The sequence below is a fragment of the Acinonyx jubatus genome, chromosome F2 (assembly GCF_027475565.1).
Source record: "Acinonyx jubatus isolate Ajub_Pintada_27869175 chromosome F2, VMU_Ajub_asm_v1.0, whole genome shotgun sequence".
Taxonomy (NCBI): Eukaryota; Metazoa; Chordata; class Mammalia; order Carnivora; family Felidae; genus Acinonyx; species Acinonyx jubatus.
Window position 1 is genome coordinate 76,455,979 of NC_069394.1, and position 22,677 is coordinate 76,478,655.

Below are 22,677 nucleotides of genomic sequence, written 5' to 3' on the forward strand. Positions count from 1 at the left end.
CCTCCTTCTTATCCCGGACATACTCTATGGTCTGCTCAAAAGATAAAATCTCTAAGTAGGCATGTGATCACCTTACGCGCATAGGAGGGAGCCTTTAAGTTCCGAAACACCTTCCCTTTCAGATGTACCCAATTTGTGTGTCCATAGCTCATGCATCCAAAGATTCCAGGAAGCCATGGCTCATGCATCCAAAGATTCTGCACTTATTTGCCGCAAACAATCCTAGGCCAGGAACATCGTGCTGAAAGCATTTAATAAACAAGGGTGTTTACCCAAGCTGTTTCCATTAGTTTATTTTCTATGGCGTCTATTATGGCACGGTTACAAGTACTTAGATGGCCATCTGACTCCATATGACACAGGGGAGTCCTCCAAATCCTATAACTGAAGAGACATGAATTGCAGGCCAACTGCTTAACTTCTTCTTTCCTGGATGTTAATGTCAGACAACATGAAATACAGGACAGAAAGAACAACATTAATGTTAGTAAGTTAAATTGGCAAGGAAAGCAGAATAGTGGTAAATAGCAATGAATAGCAGCACATCAGAAATACGGAAGCAACGTCCATGCAACAGAAATTACAAAAACACAAGGAGAGAAAGAAAGAAACACACTTGTGGCAAGGAAGTTTAATTCACCTTTCACATAATACATCAGGATGATGGTGAAGAAATCAGAATATAAAAGACAAAAACCACATGGTTAGTTAAGTACATCTGATTTTTTTAAAGCCTGTATGTTTAAATTGGAGAAATTTTTTGGTTTCAAAAGTTCGAGGAACATTCACATTTACCTTCCACTAAGTCACAGAAACAAATTACAATATATTCCAACAAGGAGAAAAAGGAAGAAAGAAGAAAAAGTTCAGACAACCCTTATTCAACTTTTTACATTTTTTTAAAATTTTTTTTAACGTTTTTTTAATTTATTTTTGAGACAGAGAGAGACAGAGCATGAACGGGGGAGGGGCAGAGAGAGGGAGACACAGAATCGGAAGCAGGCTCCAGGCTCTGAGCCATCAGCCCAGAGCCCGACGCGGGGCTCGAGCTCACGGACCGCGAGATCGTGACCTGAGCCGAAGTCGGACGCTTAACCGACTGAGCCACCCAGGCACCCCTCAACTTTTTACATTTTAATGATGGCAATACGTAACAATTATTTAGGTAAGTAGTAAAATTTCTTTAAATTCCACCTTGATATGTGTCACTAAAAAATCAAGTAAGTTTCTGGAGCAAAGTTATTTTACATAATACTTGTACATTCCTTAAATTTTATTCCTAATATAGCTAGGCAGATCCATTTAAATTGGGCAAAGAGTAGGAGACAAAAGGGAATCCTACATTGCATGTTTTCTGGGATTCTTTTGGCAATCCTTTGGATGCAAGGAGACTATAGTTTTAAATTTAATTATTTTCTATTAAGGTAGAATTGACAAGTAAAATTTTAAGCTATTTAAAATACAGTTGGATAATTTGATATACATAGACAGGGTGCCTGGTGGCTCAGTGGGGGTTAAGTGTCTGACTTTGGCTCATGTCATGATCTCACAGTTCCTGAGTTTGAGCCTTGCATCGGGCTCTGTGCCGGTAGCTCAGAGCCTGGATCTGGCTTTCGATTCTGTCTCTCTCTCTCTCTCTCTCTCTCTCTCTCAAAAATAAGCATTAAAAAAATTGGGTATTGGGGTGCCCGGGTGGATCGGTCGGTTGAGTGTTCAAATTCGGCTCAGGTCATGATTTCGTGGCTCGTGGGTTCAAGCCCTGAGTCGGGCTCTGTGCTGACAGCTCGGAGCCTGCCGATTCTGTGTCTCCCTCTCTCTCTGCCCCTCCCCCCGCTCACGCTCTGCCTCTCTCTCTTTCAAAAATAAATCAACGTTAAAAAAATAGAAAAAAAAATTGGGTATACGCATGCATTGTGCAAGGACCCCACCACATCGATTTAACACATCCATCACCTCTTTGTGTGTGAAAACATTTAAGTTCTCTCTTTGCAAGTTGCAGTTCTAAATTTCAGTTAACCATATAGTCTTCACATTCCATCATCAGATCTCATTCATCTCATAACTGAAAATGTGTACCTGTTGCCAAAACTCCCTACTTCCCCAACTCTCAGCATTTGGCAACTGCTTTTCTACCCTCTGTTTCCATGAAGTCAACTTTTTTTTTTTTCTTTTAATCTTTATGCTTTAGTGTCACTATAGAGTGTTTGGCTTTTAAGTCTGGCTTATTTCACTTAGCACCATGCTTCCACACTGTCATAAATGGCAGGGCTTCCTTCTTTCTTTTTAAAAAAAAAATTTTTTTTAACGTTTATTTATTTTTGAGACACAGAGAGACAGAGCATGAACAGGGGAGGGGCAGGGAGAGAGGGAGACACAGAATCGGAAACAGGCTCCAGGCTCTGAGCTGTCAGCACAGAGCCTGACGCGGGGCTCGAACCCACGGACCGCGAGATCATGACCTGAGCCGAAGTCGGGCACTTAACCGACTGAGCCACCCAGGCGCCCCTACAGCTTCCTTCTTTCTTAAGGCTGAATAATATTTCACATTTTCTGTATTCCTTTATCCACTAATGGACACTAAAAGTTATTTCTATTCTTTGCCTATTGTAAGTAATGCTACCTTGAACTTATCAGTACATATATCTCTTCAAGATGATGGTTTTGTTTCTTTGGATATATACCCAGAACTGGGATTTCTGGATCATACGGAAATTCTATTTTTAATTTCTTGAAGAACCTCCATACTGTTTACCACAGAGTTTACCAGAAACAAATTACTCTTGTTGTAGATATTTTTAAGTTTTGTCCTTTAACCTTCACACTAGAGTTATAAACCATTTACCTACCTCCAGTACAATATTAGAGGGCTCTGAATTTAACTATATATTTAGCTTTATCATAAGTGAGATTTATACTTTCATAATATGTTTTCATAATATGTCCTTGCATTTCAGCACGAAGAACTACCTTTAACAGTTTTTTGTGATGCTAATGAATTCTTTTAGCTTTCTTTGAAGCTAAAATACTGTTCCTTTTAGCTTAATTTAATTTTAATTTTAATTTGTCTTAATTTAAAAGACAATCCCTTCAGCAATTGAAGGACAACTTTGCCAGGTGGAGCATTCTTGGATGGCAGGTTTTTTGGTTTTTGGTTTTTGGTTTTTGGTTTTTCCTTTCAGCACTTTGAAAACATTATCCCACTTCTCCTGGTCTGCAAAGTTTCTGCTAAAAAATCTTATAGTCTTACAGGCCTTCCCTTGTTTGTAAAAGTTGTGTTTTCTCTTGCTGCTTTTAAGATTCTCTCCTTGCCTTTAATTTTTGACAATTTAATTATAATGTGTTTTGGTGTGAGTGTCTCCAGAGTCATCTTGTTTAAAACTCTCTGGAATTTCTTTAGCTGGATGCTTGTTCCCATCCCCAGGTTAGAAAAATTTTCTGTCATTATTTCTTTGAATAAGCTTTCTGCCTTTTGTCTCTCTTTTCGCCTTCTAGCACCCTTATAATGTGTATTTGACCACTTCATAGTATCCCTTTATCTTTATTCTTTTTTCATTTTTGCTCTTTTAATTGGATGAATTCCTCTGCCCTGTCTTCATGTTGGCTGACCCTTTCTTCATTAGATCTAGTCTGATATTTAACCTCTATATTGCAGTTTTCAGTTTAATTGTTGTATTCTTTAGCTTTGTAGTTTTTGTTTGGTACGGTTTAATATTTTTTATCTCTGTTGAAATTCCCACTTTGTTCATGCCTTGTTCACACCCTGGGGTGTCTGCATAGCCTTTCTTGGGGCATCCAATGGTAAGGCAGAAAGCACCTGTTCAGAGATCAAAGAGCCCCTCAGTTCCTGGGAAACCAGTTATCTTCCAAAGTAACAGCTGGTCAATTCCTCAATGGACAGTGTCTTGGTAAATTTGCCCTCGTATCCTTGCTTGCTAAGTTGTGCATAATTAGTTACGGTTATCCTGAATTAAAAGCTCCTGGCCTTCTTGCTGTCCCTTGAAACTCATGTTTTTATACATCAAGTGAAGCCACAAGATCCTTATTGAGCTTATTCAAATAATTATATGGCCATGAAAGGTAGGGAGTCTCAAAAATAAATGAATTCAGTGGCAGGTGAGAATCAGGTATAAGTTAAATTATTTCATCTCAGTTTACCAAAGTAAGGTCTACAAAACTGTTACGGATTGCAATCAGATTAAAGTCATCAATAAGAGGGATGCAAGTTAACGTTTAACAGCCAGCTCTCTGGTAAACACTTCCAAAACCCTCATTTGTAACATTTGCCAGGTTCTGAGGTGTAACTATTCCTATCATTGTTGATTTCAGCTAAAAAGGTGATGCTACTAGAAAAATAAAAAAAATAAAAAATAAATAAAAAGAAAAATGTGATGCTACTGAACATGAAGTTGGGAATAGCTAGGCAGCAGTGACCCATTATACAGTCCCCCCCGCCTCTACTGATACAACAGCCATAACCTCCAAAGCATAGATCATAGTGAAACATAATTACGTAATAGGAAATGCTTCATTTTGAAGTATGTACCACCCTCATTTATAATGTATTTGACTGTCAGTTGAAGTAATGTACCTTTTAGAAGTGTCAGTTTTTAACAGCTGATCAAATATTCCGAAAATGTTTGCAGTATAACTCTGTCTACCTTCTGATCAAATCACGCAACCGCTGGGAACATAACCTACCTGCATACATGCCCAGGCATACAAACACACCCGCAGTATTGTTTCTGGAAGCGGGAGATGAAACGAATCCAAGTTTATATGTGTGAGGGCCTTGTTGCTATACCCAAACTGGAATGCTCCGGCGAAGGTAAGCGATCTTGAGAAGAATGAGAAAACTATGTCTTGATAGAGAAATGTCTTCTACATGAAAATCACATGGTGCAGGACGATGAATATTTTCGGTGTAAAAATGGAGAGAAGGCCATTTAATTGCATTTTCATAAAGGAATGCAAAAAAAAAAAAAAAAGAACACAAAGAAAACTCAAAAAGTAGCTTACCTGTATGCATGGGTATAGAAGAGGGGAGAAAGAGATAACATGGGCAGGAGCAAAACTTTTCAATACCTTTGTAAGTAGTTTGGACATTTGGTTCGTATTACCAAAGCAAGTAACAATCTTTCTAAGCCAATAAAAAGAAATCTTTGTCTATCTTAAACTATAAATGATATTTTCTGCTTTTTAAACATTTATTTATTTATTTTGAGAGAGAGAAGGGGCGCAGAAGGGGGGGGGGAGAGAGAAAGAGAGAGAGAGAGAGAGAGAATCCCAAGCAGGCTCCTCACTGGCAGCACGGAGCCTGACACAAGGCTTGAACTCATGTGCCTTGAGATCATGACCTGAGCCAAAATCAAGAGCCAATCACTTAACGGACTGAGCCACCCAGGCACCCCGATAAACGACATTTTCTTACTTACCACCTAAACTTGATACATCGCACTCTATTTTTAACTATATTACTTCCACGTGCGTGATGTAATCCTGTTGTATCAATTACTTTTCTTCAAATAAACATATTTGCAGTATTCACGTAGTCAGTGTCTTTCATCGACTTTACTGTGGAATTGACCAGTCTTTCCTTGTACTTCCTTTAGTTGTCTAAATATACTTCTTTTTTAGGGGAGTTTAACATACTAACATTGATGAAATTTTTCAAAGTAATTTCAGTCGTAACCATTTGCCTGTTTCACAATACATAACTAACTACCTCTTGCACAATAGACGAGGCCACAGTTCACGCTTCGATGTCAAGGCAAAGACTTGCCATTCCTCTCACATTTTAATTTTACTCCTACGACTCATCTCTGCTTTCATTCAAACCAAAATTTTTGTGCATCCTGAGAAGGTGAAAAGATCACTGGGTGGGATTCAAAAGAACGATTCTATTTCTGGTTCCTCCACTTACTAAATGATCACAGTTATGTGGCTTAAACGCTCAGAGCTTGTGTTTTGATTATAAAACAGGGACAGGGTTATTCTGCATAAAGTACATGGAAGTTATCACAACCCGATGAAATATCATCGTGTGAAGTACTTTGACCAAATCAAAGCTTCGTACAAATTTATGACACGGTTATTGCCATCAGTACAAGGAGATGCTTTGATATACTGCAAAGATTTTGAAATCCGCAAAAAATAGGTCCTTTGAAGCAAAAACTAGGTTCCAATCTTGCAGTATTGTTGAAAATTTTTGTATGGGAATTCTATTTTTATTTACTTTTATCTTTTTACCCAAAGTACTATTTTATAGCACCTACTCCCTCTGCTGTTCAAATGTTTTTGTTTTCACTTTCTGTTAAACTGGGGTCGAGGGAACGGAGAAGAAGAAATCAGGAATAAAAGCAGACAAAATTCACTGCTGTGTCACCTGAAATATTATTGCAATTATCCCTTTCTTTCTTAGGGTATTCAAATATTCTGTACCCTTTTTCTGGTAGTTTGTAGAACTAGGCTTTGATCTTCTTTTTAAATATCACTCTTTGAGTGTAGTCCGCAGCCTTTAAATTGAATGGCATATGCTATAAAAAATGCTAGAAAATGGAGATCTTTTTCTTAAAAGACAAAAGGTTCAGTCAGAGATGGTATTATTAGATGTCATGAGTTATTGTGGCTTCCCCACTCAGGGGATTTTGTTTCTAGACTCTGAGTGCTAACTGAATAATTGTAAAACTTACTGCAAAATATGTAACATTTTTGGCAAGCACTGCTTTCAATTACAAAGCTAATTCTGCGTCTGAACCTTTTGGAGTCATGAACTTCTAAATTCTGTTAAGCTCAGTGAGTTTATTGATCTTAATAAATGTACACACGCTGCCTAAGATTCAAAGGAAGCTACCAGCTTGTTTTTTCCAAATTGATTAACCTTTGAGTTCTATCACTTTGCTCATAATTTTCCTTTAAGGAGTATGTAAGAAAAAGGGAGAGAAAATGCTATTATAGGAGGTAAATCAAACGTGACCGTTGTCTTGAGTTAACGCTACCGTTCAAACACATGCTGAGATTATATCAACCCCTTTTCTGGTCTCAAGCCTATCCAACCACTTTTGTGTCGTCACTGTGAAATGTAACATGTAACCTGCCATTATTTATTTCAAATTTTTTAATGTTTATTTATTTTTGAGAGAGAGAGAGAGAGAGAGCACGAGTAGGGGAGGGGCAGAGAGAGAGGGAGACACAGAATCCAAAGCAGGTTCCAGGCTCTGAGCCGGCAGCACAGAGCCCAATGCGGGGCTCAAACTCGTGGACTGCGAGATCATGACCTGAGCCGAAGTCCGACGCTTAACTGACTGAGCCACCCAGGCGCCCCAAACCTGAGACTCTCCTTAATTCTTGCAGTCAATATATGTTTTTATAGATGCCAGACACTATTGGGAATGTGAGTACTAATATTATTACAAATATGTATTCAATCAAAATACTTTCCACTCTTTGCATATGGTAGTGAGTTTGGTGGGGTTGAGTGATCCGGATGAGTGGGGAGGAGGAGGGTTTGTGTTCGTGGCATGCCCTGGCTACACTCTGGGGTGTCTGTTCAGCTTCTCCTGAGCCATTCAAGGGGAAGGCAGAAAGCGGCTATTCTGGGATCAACGGTTTCCTCAGTTCTTGGGAAACCAGTTATCTTTCAAACTAGTTGTTGGCCAATTCCTCAATCGACAGGCTTTTGTAAACCTGCTCTACATGTCCTTGCTTGCTACGTTGTGCATCAGTAGCTATGATTATCTCTAAATGAAAATCTCCTGACCTTGCTCTCCCTTGAAACTCATGTTTTTATGCATAAAGTGAAATCATACGATAATTGTACGAACCATGAACCACACCAGTAATGTGCTCATGTTTTTAAAACGGCTCTTCCGATTCAGCTCTCGGAAGTTTAAGATCTGAAGTGCCTTCAGCTATACTCCAGAGCAGGGTTTTCAAGTAGAGAGGGGGCAGTAAAGGTGGAAGTGGAGGGACGCCCTCCTCTTCTCTGGACCCATTTGGGGTAGATTGCATCAGAGATGAAGAGACAGTTCAGGAGATATCCATGAAAAGGGTCCCCTGAGAGGACTCCCTTTTTACTGTGTGCCTTCTAAGTCAAATGAGGAGCATGCAAACACTGAACATAATTCCCAGAATAGCAGGCCTGGTGACAATTAACGTAAGGTGTTAATTGGGTGGTGCTGGAGATCGGCAATCCTATTAGTTTGACAGAAAACACACCGACCAAAGGAAGAAAAAAGAAAGAATCCCTTAAGTTCTAACATGTTTCTGTAAGAAGCTTGAGGCAAAATTATATGAGATATGATGTTACTGGGAACCACATAAAAATGTTCTAATTTCTCCAGATAATTCACATAGCGTCTAATCAGCTGAGCCACAATGTGGCTTCAACACGTGTGGCCCCACGGCCTGTCAGCGTTGGATCAGTTGGCCACGTCTCTCCATAACAGCCATTGAGGACACCCTTTGGCCAACCCCCAGTTTGGTCGGGACCTACAGGGTGTGGAGCCGGACTATGTTTTAACCTCAATGGAAACATGTCCAATGTTGATGGTTAAAAGGGAGAGGAAATGTCTCGCTTGGGGTGCCTCCATGTTGATGGCATTTTGTGGCATTAATGCACTGGCTCTTCCATTCTAAGACAACTCAGAAGGTGAGCTCTTCCCAAGAAAGTCAAGGCTGGGCCAGACAGTATCTTTTCGGTTCCATGAGAGCCTGAGGGAAGACAGATCACCAAACACAAAAGTGTCATCTTCCAAAATGAGCTGAAAGAAAGGCAACCAACTCCTTCTCTCTGGGTGAGGGTGGGTCAAGTGTGATGGGGTGCCTCTGCCCAGCTCCTTGCAGCAGGGTGCCTGTGACCAGCAAAGACCTTGCATGAATTGGGGCATGTGGGTCCTACGAGTTACCTTAAACTTAAGAACTGGGAGAATTTATTTATTTATTTTTTGTTTTTGTTTGAATTCCAGTTGGTTAACATACAGTGTTATATTAGTTTCGGCTGTACGATACAGTCATTTAACACTTCCACACGTCACCCTGTGCTCACCACCACAAGTGCCCTCCCAACGAAAAGACACCTGTAAGGTGTGGAAAGAGCTGAGGGAACCGAGAGGAACATGAATTGAGTACTTCAGTGGGAGAAGCAGGAGGGGGAGGTTCTTCTACCTTTTGGCTGAAGCGGCAAAAAGAAGGAGGACTTCTTGCTAGGACTTCACTTTCCGCCCACCCTGTGATCTCTTACCGGGGTACCTTCCATACCTGGACTTGACCGGTACTTTCCGGACACAGAGCAGGGTGAGGAAGACAGAGAGTGGAGGTATGGGGCAAACAGAGGTTATCCACATGGTTCTGGGAGACAGGAAGGCTGGTATTCTCGTGCCTCAGAGCTGGGTCCTTGACTCCTAAAGACCACACAAGATGGCAGCCTGGGACCTCGTCCAATACAGAGAGGGCAGCCCTCACCACGCAGCGTGCACAGCTCTCCCTCCTGGTGGCCGGCCCGGTAGGTGGGTCTTTCTGTGTCCACAGTGAGATACAAAGTGAGGAACGGCCGTGGGCAGGGCAGAGGCAGGTGCATTTTCCACAAGCCAGGTGACATAGTCCTCTTCTCCAGCCTAAGCGTTCCTTCAACAGACGACCCTAACATCGAGTGGCTCCTCAGACCGTCATTATGTCTTATTGTCTGTTCCCTTCCGTTCCAATGCACAGACAGCAAGCACAATGTTAATGACACATCATGCCAGGCCCCCAGTGACTTTTTTCCTTTGTCAGGTATCTTCTGTCACATTCTCTGTCGTGCGGACGCTCATTGCCTCTCCTTGAAGTGCTCCCTTCCCTAGATCTCCCTGACTCTGTTTCTCTTTCTCCTCCTTCAATCATGCCCGTTTTATCAGTCCTCTTTGTGAGATCCCTGTGAAAGGGTGTGGCTTCTCGGCATTGTCTCATCAGCTCGACTTCCTTGCCATCCTTACCCTCGGCACCCTCATTCCCTCCTTGGTTCTAACTGCCCTCCATCTCTCCGGCACTGACTCTCCCCAGCGTTAGAGACTCCCCCCTGCACCACATACGCAAATGCCTCCCTGGGGCCTCAAACGCAGCTTTGCCAACTCCGGGCTCATTACGTTTTCCTCCAAGCTTGCTGTGACTTCTCCTGTATTTCCTATTTCAGTTAATGGTGTCGTCCTCCACTTGGTCACCCAAGCATAAGCCTAAAGTAGTTCTAGGCTCTTCTTCCTCCCTAACTTCTATATTCATTCAAACTACAAGTCTTGCCAATTTAATTTCCTAAATGGTTCTCAAAACCATCATGTTCCCTATTCGCTCAGCAATTACCTTGCTGTAGGGTCGGATCCTCTCTCACCTCGACCATCACAATAGTTTTACGACTGCTTTCTCTCCAAACGCTCCCTCCTCAAACCCATCAGCCACCACCTCGACCTTGCGATCCACTCATAACCCCGCAGACTGTGCATTCCTCACTTACGTCTCCCTCCATCCTCCACCCTACCCTCACCGCAGCACCCCCGCACCTCCTGCGAACACTGCAAACGTGCCATAACGCGCCCTTTATTGCCTTGTGTTGCCCCAATCTCTCTCCCTCCCCGACCTAGCGCCCGTCGTGGGACCAGCACTGAATTTTCAAAGCGGTGGGCTCAAGTCAATCAAGTTGTTCAGGGTAAGAAGTTTCAGGCTTAAGCCTCAGCTCCAGGACCATGAGAAAGTCCTCAGTTTACCCTTCATGTATATACCGCGCAGGTATGCATCACACTAAGATGACTTGTAGGGGCAACAGTCCATGATGCCGGATTCACTCAGGAGCTTCTCACATCTGCTCTTGTCTCTTCCAGTATGGCCTACAAATGAAAGATAAGTGAGGTTTCGAAAATCCCATGTCCGAGCGTGCTGTTCTGCCTGAGATTCTTCACGCGTCTTACGCCGAGATGCAAAACCTTCACCATCTGTCTCTTAGGGCTCAGTGTAATCTTGACCCTGACTGCCATTTTATCTTGGGCCCCACTTCCCTGGGCCCCCAGGCTCGGGTTCCTTGGACTCCCCTTAGTTCCACAAATGTGCCCCACTCCTGCTCGTGTATGTTCTTTGCATACGCTGTTCCCTGCCTGGAAGGGTCCCTTTTTCCCTTTTCACCTGGAGAACTACCACGGTCTTTAAGCATCAGCTTCAATACCACTTGGTCCTGAGGGGCTTCCCTGATGCTTTTGTAGTAACTAAGGTTCCCTGACATCTGGGCTGAGGGCCCTCAAAACACACACAGGTGCAGGTTGTATGCCTACAATAACGCACGGGATGCCTTCGCGACAGAGACATGAAGGGGGCTTAAATCTTTATAATGGCAACTTGCAGATAGGTGTTAGTCAAGTGTCTCGAAGAAGGGGGCCCTTTTTTATTGTGCACAAACTTGTTGCCTTGGCTGCTGGCTACCTTGTTTCCTTGAACCTGTTTCCTATAAAACCCCTGCCAGGGTTCACGGTACTTGTTATTAATTTTTCATAACATTTGAAAAAAAAATTAGATTCTCTCACACTAGATTGCACAACCCGTTCGGGAAAGGACTGCCTTTGTCTTGTTTACTGTTACTCCCTCAAGTCCGGCCTGCTCACCTGCCACTTGGGGACACACGTGACAACATCCAATGCGTGAAGAGCGAAGTGACTCGGAGCATTCTGGCTCTTCATAGGCCGCCCTGGCCACCCCCGGCGTCTTAGGCAAACGTGACTTCCCTCCAGCTACACACTCATTGCAGGTTGTTAGAGTCACGAAAAAGCGAGCTGATCACAGGGTACCGGTGGGTTCCCCAGTCTACACAACAGAAGTGCCAAAGCACCCATCACCCAAGACATTAAGCCACAAGAATGCCTGAAAACCCATTTTCAGCCTTAAAAGGGCTTTCCGTGCGGTTGCAGGCACAGTGTTTGCATTGAGCAGAGTGGAGGGTAGGATAAAGCGATAGTCAGTTGAATAGCCCGGGCTGCATATCAGTGCATAATAGTTTACAGCATTTGAGCAGTTTATTTTGTCCTCACTATTTTCTAAGCTCTTCTCCGACATTATGATAAAATCTCATACGCCTGACAACCTGAGCACACATAAGCAGCCTTCCCCACTGTATTCAGAGACACCGGCCACGTTCCCCCGGCAACCGCCGCTGCCTGAAGGTTTCTTAATGCTCGGCCCATTTTGGGTTCACTTTATTTGGGCCATTAGTTCGGTAAAAAAAGGGCAAAAAAAACCCCATAGGAGTATTCAAATGAAACAAAACTGCTCTTACCATAATTAGCAATCCTTTGCCTTCAAAACACTGTCCCACCTACCAGAGGTTTCTTATTAATGATCAGAATGAGAACATCATCTTACTAGAAGTCCCAGAATGAGTTCTGCTTTCATTTTAGAAGGGCCCAGCAAACCTCTCCACACACATAACTGTGTAAATTTATGAGACACACGGGGAAGTCAAAAGTTCAAATCATTGGAATTAATTGTACCACCTAAATCTTTTCAAGTAATACCTTTCTTTTCCTTTTTTTTTTTTTTTTTGGTCCTTGACAAATAACCCCTCCTCTATATGTTTTGTTTTGTCTTTTGGGAAAGAGTGGCTCCACATTTGCTCCCTTACATGAAGTCATTCTGTGTCATCAGCTGGTTTACACAGGGCCAGAAATACCTGTGTTTGAGCCCAACGCAGAAGTTACCAGTTGTGTGAGCCACCTGTGTGCTAAATACAACAGCAAAAACTAACCAAGTGGTGAGCGCAAGAGGAAGATTAAGTATTGTAAATACCCTTTCAAAAGTATGTTGTACAGAAACAGTTGTATATATCTTTAATGCATGAAGTCATAGATAGATAGATAAATTCTGCCTTTCCCAGCTAATTTTCCTTTAACATACATCTTTTACTTTCTTTCTTACTTAGACACTGCTTACTTTTCAAACAAAACGTCTTCCTGGGTTGCTTTGGTGGTAGTCTGGGATCCCTGTGGCAAGAAGTGAGCCCCCAGACATCTGGAAAAGACCGTCTGCCATCTTCCTAACAGAGACGGACCCTCAGACACACGGAGAGCCCACGGTTCTGATGTTCTGTGAAAGCAGGTGTCATTTTCTAGTGACGATCTGCAACCAAACCGCAAAACACGTAAGATTTGGTAATTTTCAAAACTCCTATGGTGCCCGCCCCGGGGTTGGAGGGATTCTGCTGGGCCAAAGAGAGCTTCGTTGTGCTTCTTTGAAGCACACTCCTCAAAGAGCTCTGCGTTTTGAGGCTGTGATGAGACTCTGGTGATCAAATCCCTCTTTAGGGGGTCACCATATCTTGAACCAGGTTGCAGCTCTCTTCGGCTGTCAGCTGATGAATGGAATGACTGTATGCGCCATTATGGTGCTCTGAGCTGGGGGAAAGCCGTGGAGGGTCATGTTTGTCTCTAGAAGTCAGTCAGCCTTGGAGGAGGAATCTACTTAGGAAACTCAGGCACCCTGGTCTCCTGGCGTCTTGGCTCCCATATCCGGTTGGGAAAGGGGAACTTCCCCACTCTTGCTTCAGGACCTTCACTTCCGGGCTGAGTCCTGGCTCCCTTGCTGCAGCCCACCCTAGTCTGCCTTCCTCTTCCTCACTGTCCCCTGGGTCCCATTGCCCGAGGGCCTCTTTCCCCCAGCAGAATCCGACCGCCACCCTTGGACTGGCAGCGTGATGCACGGAAATGATGATGACCGAATTTCCCTATGGGGGTTCAGGTTCTTGGGGGCTTCCTAGAGAAGGCACCCTAGTGAGGAGAATGTGATGGTTGCAGGGATTCATAAAAGAGGCGGAGACAGTTTGTCAACTCCCGGACCGACACTGAGGCCTGCGTAAGGAGAGTTACTCATCCGCAGGTAAGTAACACCTGTCACGTGTCGTCCGTGTCATCTCAGAGAAGACTAGAAGGAACCAAATGCATAGAAATATTCTATTGATGTATTTTTAAGTCATCAGTATTTTAAGATCTGGCCTAACTGGATTACTTTGCTGTTTGGATGGGTCATCCAAATACACAGAAGTACACTTTTCGTCCCCGGGAACGAAGGCGACAGTGGTTCGAGACTCTTCTGAATACTCCAGATGCGTACTCGCCCTGAGGGGGCAGCCCCGTCCTTGCCACTAAAGCTCAGTGGCACAGCGGCTCGGTCCTAGGGGCATCCAAGAGCGTCTGAGACGCGGGGCGAGCCTCGGTGGGGGGTTGGGGGGGGGGCCGGGGCTGGGCCCGCCCCCGCCGAGTGGGCGGGGCCGGGGGCGGGGCGGAGCGCCCCCGCGCGCTCGGTGCGCCCCCGGGCCGGCGAGCCGGCCGAGTCCGGGCCGCGTCCTCCCGGCTGAGCCGCCGCGCGTCGCGGGAGCCGCGGGGACGGCGCTGGGCTGCGGGTGCGCGGCGACCGCGAGCGCCGAGCCGGCCCCGGGAGCGCGCCGTGCCGCCCCGGCCAGGACCTGCCCCGGACCGCCGCGCGCGCCTCCGGGACCCGGGGGTGAGCTTTGGGCTGCCGACTTCCGAGGAGCGGGGCCGGCGAGCGCGGGCTGTGTGCTCCAGGGCTCTCTGGTCCCTGGGGGCGCAGAGCGGCCGTGTGGAGACCGTGCCGCCGCGGGGGGTGGGGGGGGGAGGGGGCGTGCCCAGGAAGGGTTGGGGGCGGGTTTCAGGAGCCGGGGACCGGGAGCGAGCGCGGGACGAGCGCCGGGGCCGGGGTGGGGGGGGCCTTCGGCGGGGCCCGGGCTCCCCGCGCTGGCCCGTGGGCGGCAAAGTTTGCCTCTCCGGGTCCAGCCGGTTCTCGCGCTCCCGCAGCCCCGCAGGTGCCGCCCCTCCTCGCCGCCAGCCATGGAGCCCCCGGTCCAGATCTTCCGCGGGGAGCCGGGTCCCACCTGCCCCCCGAGCACCTGCCTGCCCCCCAACGGCAGCGGCTGGCCGCCGGGCTGGGCCGAGAGCGACGGCAACAGCAGTGGGGGCTCCGAGGGCGCGCCGCTGGAGCCCGCGCACATCTCTCCCGCCATCCCGGTCATCATCACCGCGGTCTACTCGGTGGTGTTCGTCGTGGGCTTGGTGGGCAACTCCCTGGTCATGTTCGTGATCATCCGGTGAGTGCGGGGTCTGGGCGGCGTCGCGGCTGGAGTGGGAGGCGGGGTGGGGGCGGGGGGAGTGAGGCTCCCGGGGGGTGGGTGGGATGGTCTAGTCACCCGGACGCCGGGTGGGGCGCCAAGCGGGTGGCGGGGATTCTAACCCGTCCTTGCCGGGCTCCGGAGAGTCTCAGAGCGTGGCCTCCTTGAAGTAAGGGATCTCCTGGAAGAGTTTTTGGTGGGGGACTGCGAGGCTCGCACTGCGCAGATCGGGCCGCCAGCGGTGTTTTGAGGATTTGAGTGACAGTCCTCTTGCCCCCCAAGCCCTTGCTGAAAACTGTGGTCAGGGAAAGTACTAGGGTGGGCAGCAAGGTCAGCGTCTCCTGGAAAGGGAGCTAAGTTCCTTTGCCTGGCCTTTTTGCCTGGTTGCCTGCCCCAGTTTGGAGCGCTTGGTTTTGTCCTCCGTGAATATTTCTTAAGGTGAGATTCAGGCCCATCGAATGCACTGGAGATAGTTCAGAATTTCCTGTGACTCATCAGATTGGTGTTACGGTTTATGAAGCAAAAGCCAATATACTATTTAGGGTTGTTGATATCCACACATGAGCCCTTTTAGTACTGAAATGTCATCTCATTTATTAAGAATATCAGTGATTTTTTGTAAATAAGCCATCTGATATTTATCCTCTGAAGTGTGGGTTGTGGAGGTTTTCAAAAATTGCCTTGCTTTTTATTTTCCACCGAGGGAAACTGAAGGTTCTATTACGTTGTTCTTTGGTAGAATTACATGGAAGTCGGTTTCTAGTAATGAATACCTAAATACCCACGTATATAGGCTAGTTTTCTGGTAAGTGAAATGATTCTTATTTTGGTCTCTTTCAACAAAGAAAACAAGAAAAGAAAAAAAAAATCTCAACTTTGACCTGGAGGCCCTTTGAAATATGTGTGTTTTACTTTCTGGAAGATGTAATGCTTTGGAAATGCACCTTGGAGAGTGGATAAGGGGTTTCCATTCCTTTGAGATAAAGGACAAAGTCACTCTTTTCAGGGATGCTGAAGGATGAAGAAAAACTACTTTAAAAAAAATTCTCACTTTAGCTCCTTATTTATTATGAACCTTAAGAACATTATCTCTAGTAGCATGAGTCTTGAGATATCATCATCACAATAAAATGCCCATGTATTTATCTGTGTATCTAGTCTTCAGAGTTTCAGGTTTTTTATCTTCATCTGTGCTCCGGACCTAAAACCCATCATTTAAGCCTCCAAATATTATAAAGCTCATTTCACCTGTAATTAGCGTTTGTACCTTGGTACACTGGGTTTCCATAATTGTGTATTGTATTTTACAGGAATTCTATCAGTGAGGAGTAAAGGCTACAGAGGGAGGGGAGATTTGAAAAGCACATTGTTTTTTCAAGTCATTAGTAATTTCAGGGCTGTTCTCCATTAGAAAGACGATTATGGCAACTGAAAGCAAAGAAAAGACAGCTGTGTTCTCAATTTCAATTAAAATTTTTAGGAGATCTTTGGTTCAGAGGCTGTGGTTTTGTGATAAAACATTGTTACACAAAGAGAAGATGCTAGGAACAAAACCAGCTCTGTTCCTACTTATGTCATATGTAAGTGCACCGGTAAAACAAAAACATCTTCTTGATATTTGAATGAGCACCTGAAGTTTTGAGTTTGAGAAGAGCTTCTTAGTTGCTTAACAACTATTTATATAGCCCTGCAGAGTAGGATGAAAAGGAATGAAGAATCTTAAAATGTGTGCAAAGACAACTCCGTGGGAGTACAGTAGACAAGAAATAGAAATAGAAATGAAACATAAATACATTTAACAATTACATGTAATTGTATATAATTAATAATCACCTTTATAAATAGTAATATAGTATACTTATTAATTATTCATATATTTATGTAACATGTGATATGTAATTGTCTATATGTACGTGTGTGTGTGTGTGTGTATACACGTATCTCCAAAAGATATCCAGGAATAAAATTTGCTAGAAGGGAATACATCCAGCTAAACATACACAAAAAGTTAGCTGGTTCACGTAACACCATTCGTCTTCTCACCCCAGCCCCAACTACTTGGAGATGAAGTATGAAAGGTGAGGGGTTATGCTATCGTCCTGGAATGCCAACGTACCGAAACATTGGTTTGCTTGCCATCTATAGCTAAGAGGACTAAGGAGTGTTTAGAATCAGTTCAGACTGGGGGAGGGTCAAAGAATTGAAAAATAAAGCTTCAGAAGAAAAGTTGGTGGCCTCGGGTTTATTTCGCTCCGAAGAAGCAGCAGAAGATTTGAAAGGGGGGCGCTGTGGTGTTCACATGGGAACTGAGAGCCCAGGCGGAGTGCAGATTCAAACGCAGCTTTCATCTTCCGTGCTGAGGACTGAGCGACACTGTTTGAAAAGATTGAGGATCACTTTGGAGAACGACACTTTTAAAATATTATACATTGGAAAGGGTCATGGTTCAGTCATCTGGGAAATCGTTCTAGAGACGGGGTTTAGATGCTTGGATGTCAGGACAGGTACAGGTCTGAAATGGCCAGCTCAGACCTGGGGAGAAAGTTAGGGTTGTGGAAAAAGGCTTGGATTATTTTTTAGACCCGTCTTACAAATAGCTTTCCCACCTTGGGTACCTGAACTGTTGCCCAGTATCCTCTGAATGTATTGGAAGCTTCGAGGTTTTCGTCATGTCTTAGTACCAACTGCCTTAACTGCCTCATGTCAGGGCACGGTAACTTCTCACTGTGGGCACCTTAAAACGAAGCACCCCAGCCTCCCTTCTCGCCAGGCTTTCTGGTTTGTGGCCCTGGGGTGGGAGGTTCTTACCTTGGCCCTGGATCTACGTCTTTGGCTCCTGCTGACACTTTGGGTGTGCCCACGGGCGTGGCGCTTAGGATCCTAACCCTGTGTGCTCTCCACCGCCTCCTGTGTCCCTCACCTGCAGGGCACGCCCCGATGCCCACCCACACCCGGGTCTCGCCAGGCGGTCTCACCTGGGACATCTTAAACATCCATCCTCCCACAACTTCCACGCATACAGCTGTCTCCCCCGTAGCAGACAGGACCAAAACTTAAGGGTCTGCCAGGCCGGTAAAGCTACGTACTTCGTGTGTGTTATTTCGTTTAATATTGATGAAATAAACTGACTGAAGTGGCACCTTGCTAACTGTGGAGCCAGCCTGACCCAGGTCCTTCCTGCGCTTTAGTCCGCTGCTCAGCTCAGTTCCGGCTGTACCATCCTGCAAACCTGTGGATGCCTTCTTGCCCGGCAGCCCTTCGTTTGCTCCCAGACTCTCTTTTCTTCTGGCCTCACCCGGACCTTGTGAGGCATCAGTCCAACCTCCCTGGCCAATACACTCAACTGCCTTGCCTTCTTGTCCTGCCTCTGTCTTCCACCAAACCTTCACCCTGGATCAAGCCACGACCTTGTCTTCCTGATTCCTCTACACAGCGAATTGAATTCTGCTGAATAAAGTCACTGTTATCTTTGCCAAGGCCAGGTCGCCGCCTTCAAGTGTATCTGACCCCAAGTCTGCCTGGTTTTTCTGTGTCTGTCTCCTATTTCCAGAAAGAGCCCATTCCCTTTCCCATTTCTCACTTAAAAAAAAAAAAAAAAAAAAAAACAACCCAAAAAACACCCAACCCTAATTTAATCAATACTAATGCCTAAGCCCTCTCCCCGACCATAATTCTTCATGGTCAGGGGAATGGTCTGATCCAGTTGTGCACCGTGACTCTAGAATCCAGCTTCTGGGAGCACTTTTCCTACGTATGTGTTTCAGCAGCCACCCTCCCCTCATTCCTTGCCATCTCAGTGGAGACGTTTCCTTCTTTCTGTCCAGGGTAATTCCCTGCCCCTGTGAGCTGAATCTCCTCACCTCCTGCTCTTCTGGAGTCTCTGCTGTGTCAGGGATCTCCTTCTTACGCTATCTGTAATCTCTCCACTGATTTTGTCTCCTAAGCATCGGGACATCCTCAAACCTCTGTCATCTTACAGGTAATCAATGTCCATGACCCTGCTACTTTTCTGGGTTCCCTTAGCTAATGGCTTCTCATCTTCCTGTGTGTTGTAGGTAAGCTTCTTGGAGGGATAATCCCTCTTGCTCATTTCTTTGTCTGCCATCCATTCCTCAGCCCAGGGCACTTGGGTTCCCTCCCTGACGCTCTTTTACCAAAGTTAGAGCATCATCTTTTTTCCGATGCTCATTTTAGGCTGGCTGTCCCCTAACTTCTGTGGAGTTTTTTTTTAAGTTTATTTATTTGTTTGCAGAGAGAGAGAGGGAAAGAGAGAGTGAGGGCACGAGCATACTGGGGAGGGGCAGAGAGAGAGGGAGAGAGAGAATCCCAAGCAGGCTCTGTGCTGTCAGCACACAGCCTGATGTGGGGCTCCATCCCACGAACGGTGAGATCATGACCTGAACTGAAATTGAGAGTCGGACCCATAACCAACTGAGCCACCCAGGCATGCCATTCTGGGGAGATTTGACATGCTCGACCAATCCTATGCCCGTTGCGTTCTCAGATAGCACCCTGTCCTTGACTCCCTGCCACGCCTTCTGGGTTTCTCTTGTCTGCATCACGGACCCCTCTTCCTCTCGTGTTTCTCAATTGGTCGTATTTTCCAGAGCCTTCTCGGAGCTTCTGTCCTCACTTTGCATACTCTCTGTATTAGTCAGGAATCAACCAGAACAGCAGAACCAGTAGGAGACGTACATGTGAAGAGATTCGTTGTAAGGAATTGGGTTACGTGACTGTGGGGCTGGCTGAGCAACTCTGGAACCCGTAGGGCAGGTGTCAGGAGAGGCAGGCTGCTGGCCCCAGGTGGAACTTCCTTCTCAGGGCGGCCGCTGCTCTGCCCTATGTTAGTGCACTAGGACCTTCGTGACAAAGTGCCACCCATGACTGGGTGGCTTAAACAATAGAACTTGTTTTCTCACAGGGAGGACAGAAGTCTGAGGTCAAGGTGCCGGCCAGGCTGGTTTCTTTGGAGACCTCTCTCCTTGGCTTGTAGATGGCCCTTTTCTCCCTGTGTCCTCACAGGGTCTAACGTCGTGTATCTGTGTCCTAATCTCCTCTGATACAGACACCAGCCATATTGGATTAGTGCCCACCCTCACATCCCATTATACCTTGATTTTACCTCACTTTGCCTCTTTAAAGGCCCCGTCTTCAAATACAGTCACATTCTGAGGTACCGGGGTTAAGACTTGACTGCGTATATCTGAGGGGACACGATTCCACCTTAAACACTGCCTGTCCCCTCTCCATGCCCTTTAAGAAAACACCCTCCTCAAGCTTCGATTTCTATGATAGTTTTGTATATACGTTCTCTTTTGTTGAATTTAAAGAAAAGTTTTACTCTTGTGAAGGTCTGCATCTTGTTGAGTAAAACGTAAGGATAAACAAGGGAAAAATTATTAGGGCAAAAATAGAAGGAATCAAAATTGCTTGTTCCTTGGTCTTAAGGTTTGCCTTTTTCTTTTCTCATTAGTTTTCCTTGCTTCATTGCTACCACAATAAAGACCTGTAGGGTGTCAATCCTCTGCTACCTTTGCCCTGAGAGTAGAAGACTTTTGCGTCCCTACATTTCAACCTGGGCAGTGTTGAAGTGTCCTAAAAGGACATTTGTAAGGGCTTGGGAAAACAAAACAAAACAAAACAAAAACCAAATCAAAACAACCAACCAAACAACAACCAACAACAACAACAACCAGAACTGCAAAAATAGTCTGGATATGGTTCTATTTCCTGAACTCAAATTTCTTCTCCAAAGGCAGCCAACCCACCCAAGCTTGCTGGGCACACAGGTTGTTCTTTTCGCAAAGGCATCCATTTTCTTGCTCATAACTTGGGGGACATAGTGTTTCCTCCCCAAGCCACTGACAGGAGTCCCACTATGCCGAGACCGTCTTAGGTTACGTGGCATATGCTGACTCAGGTCACCCCTGAGTTCATCTGGGCCCCATGGTTGAACTTGGGTCAGTCCCAGAAAAGGGTGTGGCTGTCACCAAAGTGGGGAAGTATGAGAAGTGAGGCGACCCAGTCAGAGTATCTGCTGCCGTGCCTGCCTCTTTTCCATCCATCGCTGCACTTATATGTACACATATTCCAGATTTTCTCAGATGTCACCGTAGCCTACCTTGGATAATATCGCCAGACTACACCTGGAGAGGCGTTGAAGACAAAGCAGAGACTTGTGGGTATAATTAGCCTTGTGCTGCCCCCTATCTGACATCAGCCTTACCTCAGGCTTTGATTGAAAAATAAGTTCTAGTTTATCCTGAGCCCTCTCTTGGAATCAGCATTAAACGTTTCCTTTCAAGTAAGCCTAGTAAAGATCGGTCCAGAAGTCATTGTCAAAAGTGCCCATCTTGCATTTCTCGGAGTAATTATTACTTGACAAGCTCTTAAAAGAGAGAATCGGTTTCGTTGCAATTGGTGATATGGATTAGCAAAATGGAATTAGTTTCTTCCCTGTGGAACGTGATTGTAGCCGAAATCCGAATCCTTGTGGACGGCGGCAGAGATCAGAGACTAACCAGCTTCCCCTCCCCCCGAATACAAAAGAAAAAGAAAGAAAGGAAACCAAGCTGGTCATCAGCTATCCAGGTCCTAACGTTTAGCAGACTCCAGGCACAATTGTACTCTTCAAAATCACTTCCTGTTTCTGTTGACTTTATGAGTCTTTACAATTTTCCGTGGTGACAGTCTTATAGTTGGTTTTAGGAGGGACTTCTTTCTGGCTGGGAGGTGTTTGCTCCTCTCCATTTAATCACTCAGCTGTATCTCTTGAGCAGCAGTATCTCGGTGGGAACTGTGCAGCTGGCACCTTCTTCACTGCAGATTAACTTCCAGATGCAGTCAATTCCTCTTGCCCCCGGGGGATGCGGGTGGGGGGCTCTGGCCTCAGTGCAAAATCGTAACATTGTGTGGCTGCAGGGCAGTCTTCTCTCCTTTTCTCTAAGGTTTGGCTTATGTGGTTTGAGTGGTGCAAATAATGCCGGCTCAAAACTGTATTAACAAAAGATTTATTTATCCCCCCACAGAAAATCAGCCAATTTCTGTTTCTTTCTTTGGAGGGGACGCCAGCTTATGTCTGAGATAAAGAAAATTTACGTAAGAGAGTAGATTATAGGAGTAGGGATAATATCGTAAAAGGCTTATGTGTGTGTGTGTACGTGTGTGCGTATTTTTATTTAAACGCTTACCTCCTTCCCTGGTCCAGCAGGCCAGACTTTAGATGAAAGAGGAGAAAAGCAGAAAGCAGGTGATGACTATGTGATGTATTCAGAGATCCCAAAGGAACTGATCCAAAGGTGGGGAGGGAAGCTTTCAGATTAACAATGGCTAGAGTTCTGAGCCAGCATTTTCTTTAACAATGGGAACGATTTTCTCAGTATTAACTCGTTTAACTTCACCAGGTGCTAAACTCTCTTCACCTAGTGAAGGGGGTGTTTCCTTCTGGTAGAGGACAGAGCGGGAGGGTAGTCTTCTCTCCTTTCTACCAGCATCCTGTGGCTTACTTTAGCTATGTCAGTTTTCTGTATAAAATTGGAAAAAGTCATTTGAGA

At 45.4% G+C, this 22,677-nt stretch overlaps 1 protein-coding gene across 1 annotated transcript in view; it reads left to right on the forward strand.

Moving 5' to 3' along the window:
* Positions 1-14,393: 14,393 nt before the first annotated feature.
* Positions 14,394-22,677, forward strand: part of OPRK1 (opioid receptor kappa 1) — a 29,538-nt gene continuing 21,254 nt past the window's right edge. Inside the window, exons 1-2 of the mRNA XM_027042858.2 lie at positions 14,394-14,502; positions 14,814-15,103. Of these exons, the coding sequence (XP_026898659.1) occupies positions 14,847-15,103 (257 nt within the window). The 5' untranslated portion in view covers positions 14,394-14,502; positions 14,814-14,846. The remainder of the gene's footprint in view (positions 14,503-14,813; positions 15,104-22,677) is intronic.